Genomic DNA, 5,244 nt, shown 5'->3' with positions numbered 1-5,244 from the left:
ACTGCCGACTTGTACTGAAGCAGTACAAGTCGGCAGTGCCCCGTCACACCTGGTAGCATTTTGTAATGCCTTACGTCACTTCACGTACAAAACTAGTACGTGTAGAGAAAGTCTTCTCTTTAAAACACTTGCTTTAAAGAGGGTTAAATGAAAACTGTTTTAATATAATTAAGTTCTTCTTGTCTATCTACATTTATACTAACTTTATTATGAATAAACATACAATACATGTACTAAAAGTCTTATCTGTCTTTCTCTTTGCGCGCGTCCAGCGCTGACTGGACCTTGGAGAGAGTAGATATAATGGTCTATACCTACCAACGGATAAGCTTTTAGAAATTTACAATGACAAGTAATATTCTCCAAATATTATCTACCTTTTCGATAAAATATTAATTAACAACCTTTAAGTGTTAATTTCATGTAACGATACACCCCGTTACAAGAACTAAATATATTTATAGAGGCTTACTTCCTTTCCTGTGCTAAAGCCTTAGTATTGACCTAGAGCAGCTGAGACCTCTTTTAACCTTCATCTGCACGTCAGTTTACGTGACGTATCGAGGCTATTCACCTTCACTGTTATCAGTGTACGTTGGCTAGTACTGTTATTAGTCCTAGCGAAAGGTGCCCCATTACACTGATAATATCCAAAAGCACTATTTTTTGCTCGGAATGCCATGACAAATTTATGCGTTGCATCTTTATCACCTTTGGTTGAAAGTAGATCCCGTGCTGAGTGATCGTAACATGCGACGCAGACTCTTAAATTTCACCTAAGCAGCTACTTAAGTAAAAATTGCTTCGCGAGTCAAGTTCTCATAACCCTGCAGATGCGTCAAAGATCTGTAGATAATAATGAAAAGTCATTAGCTCAATTGCGATCCTTACTTGTTTCCCCACGCATCAGAAGTTGAATGCTCATATGATTAAATTTGTCCTCCGAGCAGAAAACACGACCTGTAACGGGGTGTATCGTTACATGAAATTAACACTTAAAAGTTGTTAATTAATATTATCTAAAAGGTAGATAACATTTTGGAGGATATTACTTTATATAGTAATATTCAGAATTCTTATCCATAAATAGGTATAGACCATTATACCTATTTATTCCGCAGACTAATCAGCTGTAGGAGTAATCAAAGAGAATTACAGATAAGATAGAGATAAGAATTCATTTAATATTTAGATATTACTTTATAAGTAAATTAGAATTTACAAAAATAGCAAGAGACACTTAATTATATTTAATACAGTTTTTAAGTTACCATTTACAAAATACATTAAGAGAAGTCTTCCTCTGCACGTACAGTGTCGTCATTAACGTAGGGCACCACTCGCAACTGAAGCAGTGCGAAGTGGACTTGTACTGAAACAGTACAAGTCATAGTGCCCCGTTACACGACCAGCTTGCCAGGCCATAAACAGCTTCCTACCGTCTGACAGACGGTGAGCATCAAAGGAGACGCTTAATCATAAGTGACAGCCGAAACCGCCCCGACCTAGGTCATATCTCCAACTAGGTGGAGACTAAGCTAGCACACTTTATTACGCTACCAAAATTAGCTGAAGAGTCCGGCTAAGTAAGAGGCCTAAAATAAGGGAATCAAATGCAATGAAGGTAACAATTTGGAGGGTTCAGTCGCAAGCATTTTAATTGTGTCTTACCTAATGATTTTTCAAAATACCTAGGCCTCATTGTTGCAACTTATGAAGATCATATCTTTGAAATATTTTTCGGATTTAATCAGGATGTCGTCAATGAAATTTCGTCGTGTGTAATGCCATATAGCGCAAACAACACTACCAGCATGCTCTTGCCAACACCAGGCGAGCCCTTAAACAAAGATTGCTCGTTTTCATTCATCTGGGACTCGATGATACCTATCGTTTCTAACGTAGAACCACTTTGGAAAATTCGGTTCACTGCTGCAAATCTCGAGATCGATGCAAGTAGCATGAGGCTCGGCATAATCACAAAGCTATCTTTCTGACCACATTGCAGGAAATCATAAAGCCATAACATTGCAACCCGAACACCAATCAAGAGGGCAAATAAAAACAAAATTAAGTTATCATCACGCTCAGGGTTCTGCATTGATTGCACGACACCCCTAAATGAGCCTTTCCATACAATGCACGACGCACTAGGAATTTCTTAGTTTAATTAATTACCTAATCCCGATACGAGAGGCCCCTATACCGGTACATGGAGCTGCTCTCATTCCTCAATCGGCTGGAGCCAGTAGGCACCCATAATGGCATTTAAGCTTGTTAGTGATGGACGCCTCGTGATGTCACTCGTACTCACGTCTGTGGCAGCGGTCAACCTCGAGGCCACGACCTCAAGCTCGAGCCTTGCCGCCATTTACATTGTCATTGCAGTCCTCATAATTCTTATTGGCATTCTAATCTACTTTGTCTGGAAACGTCAACAAAATCGCAAGCGCGACAATCGCAGCTACAACCTTCCTACGAGCACTGCACAGCAAGCCGTCACTCGCGTTCCAACTGATGGAAATCTTGCGAATAGGCAACGCGGAGACTCAGTGGGACACCCTCGCGATTCAACGGGTAAGAAGGCTCTTAAGTCTCGACAACAACGAATCGAACGACCTCCGCAATGGCCTGCTAACGGAGCACCAACTTACACGCGTCAGCAGCAGCAACGGTCTTCCATATCTAAGAAAGCGCAATTTCAGCAACAGACGCAGTATGACTCGCGGTATTCATCCCAGCGTGACAGTCAATATCAGCCACAGCTTTCGCTTCCGCCCCCACCGCCTCCTCCTCCAGAAGTGCCGATGCTTGAGCCGAAGGAGTATCATGGCCCTAGTCTTTCAATGCTAGAGCTACAACAGAGTCAAGTCGAGTTCATGCAGTCCAATGTTGACGTCGTGCACCGACATACGGACCCGGAAGTGATTGCTCGAACTCAAGAGACAGTCGAGAAAGTGATGGCGGAATTGGAAGAAGACCCCGAGTTCGAAGAGAGCTGGATTCCGTATACTTCCCTCTACTTTACGCGTGCGATTTCGAAAGGAGCGTTTGGAGAAGTTTGGCTGGCTCAGCTGGAAAATACTCAGGTGGCAGTGAAAAAGATTCTAGACGAACGAAAACACGATGTGAAGGAGATTGAGTGTTTCGGGGCCGAAATTAAACTCATGGCTTTACTGAAACACCCGAAAATTGTGAGCTTTATTGGAATCTCGTGGAGTGACAAGCAAGATCTGTGTGCCGTGACGGAATTTATGGCCAAAGGCGACCTCTGTGGCTACCTTGAACGTCGAAAGGGTAAACTCAATTGGCCCGACCACAAGTCTTGGCTCACGGAAGATATTGCCGAGGCGCTTGTGTACCTCCATTCGTTAAATCCAAAGGTTATACATCGTGACCTTAAATCGAAAAATATATTACTGGACAACAAGTATCGAGCTAAATTAAGTGACTTTGGGATCAGTCGAAAGCGCTCAGTTGAGCAAACGATGACTGCAGGCGTTGGAACGATTTACTGGACGGCTCCAGAGGTGCTTATGGGCAAAAAGTACACGGAAAAAGCCGACATTTACTCGTTTGGGATTGTTATGTCCGAGATGGATATGTGTGAAGTTCCCTACTCTGACAAGCGGGACAGCTCTGGGAAGAAACTCCAGAGTATGAAAGTAATTCAACTGGTCATTCGAAGCGCGCTTCGACCGTCGTTTCGAAAAGATTGTCCGGTGCTAATTAAGGTGCTTGCGGATCGCTGTTTAGACGCCAATCCGGATGTACGACCGGACGCACCTGAGCTGCTCAGCATTTTGCGCGACATTCAGAAGGAATTATAGTGATTGCAGGGTATGGTTAAGGAAGGACATGGATAGATTAAAAAAGGTGTTTGGGGCCAAACAGATATTTAAACTTTTAGCGAGAATGAATAGGATTGTTCATAAATTATCATTGAGATTTTCTTTAATGCGGTTCAAATGTCAGCACAAATAACTGACCCTTCCATAGTTACCGCATAATCGCAGAATTAAATTAAAAAAGCTTGATCAATACTTATTGTTATATTGAAATTTCATATGCTAAGTTGAGCACTTATGACATTCTATAAGCAATTTATGCAAGAGGCACAACTTCATTGACGACCGCAAATACATTATGTGTGCTCGAGGCAATTTCCACAGCAAAATACAGTATTTGTACTGCTAAATATCTAAAGATGCATTCACTTAGAAGGTTCAGCAAAACGTTTGCACAATAGCACCATATGTGCCTCCAACCAAAATTGTAGGCGGGCACGTCGTAATGCGGCCACGCTCTACTTAGACACACACCCTAGCAAAGCGACGAAGCGGTTTAACCTGCTTCTCTTGCGTGCAGTGAGGTAGTTGTGGTGGGCGCGTTAGCGACCTCACCTAACACACTAAGTACTCTGGTTAAGTGTCGTCACGGGAGCGGTAATCCGGCTCCTCGTGCGCACTTACCAAGTAGGAAGTAGTTTTCCGACTAATTTATATTGAATCGTATTGAATATAAATACCTATTTTTACCAATGACAATGTCATTTCTATAGATAACACTTAATATATATTGCGAGCGTATCTTTCTAGATACATCTCGTAACGGATGACACTAGCGGTCATCACTGATGACGCTGGGCGTCATCCCTCCTAATGTGAATGCACCCATGTGCATCACATACACAAGGGTTGGTCACAAATGTGAACCACACCCGAGTGCTGGGTCTAATTACTATTATTCAATAATTGACCATCCCCTTAAGTTCACCAAGTGTACTTAACGGGGACTATGTAACATTAGGGCAACTTTAGCCAGTTCCCCATCCCCCCCTTTAAGAACGAACTTCATTTTTAAATTCGTCAAAGAGAAGAGAGGAACTGCGAGCAGCTTACGCGCCGCTAGTTCACTCAATCACTCTAGCGCACGTGTCTCCATACACGGCGCCAAAAATGCCACCTAAAAGGAGCCACGTTGGGAGTCGTCTGCGAAGACGCCCACCCAACCTCACACTAAGCGCACGCGCCGCGTTAATTCGCCGGCCGCGTCTAATGCCTTAGTCGGAACCCCGACAGCCACTGCTGCTGTCGCGTTAACAGGGCTAAAGGATCCATCCCACTTTAACAGTGAGGATGTTGATCCGTCGCTCATTGTCGACTACAATGAGTCGACACCGTTGCCGTCACCTCATAGTAGTGATGCGGACAACGAGCTCATGAGGAAGGATGATGGCGCATT

General features: G+C 43.3%; 1 protein-coding gene across 1 annotated transcript; it reads left to right on the top strand.

Annotated features, from left to right (window-relative positions):
• Window positions 1–2,261: 2,261 nt before the first annotated feature.
• Window positions 2,262–3,830, top strand: CCR75_004304 (uncharacterized protein; the record flags this gene model as incomplete). Its single annotated transcript, XM_067962390.1, has 2 exons — window positions 2,262–3,089; window positions 3,735–3,830. 2 exons carry the CDS (start codon window positions 2,262–2,264, stop codon window positions 3,828–3,830), a joined length of 924 nt encoding a protein of 307 aa, XP_067821639.1.
• Between the last annotated feature and the right edge of the window lie 1,414 nt (window positions 3,831–5,244).

The sequence above is a fragment of the Bremia lactucae genome, linkage group LG2 (assembly GCF_004359215.1).
Source record: "Bremia lactucae strain SF5 linkage group LG2, whole genome shotgun sequence".
NCBI classification, from domain to species: Eukaryota; Oomycota; class Peronosporomycetes; order Peronosporales; family Peronosporaceae; genus Bremia; species Bremia lactucae.
The sequence above is the reverse complement of the archived record's forward strand: the minus strand, read 5'-3'. Positions and strand labels throughout refer to the sequence as shown.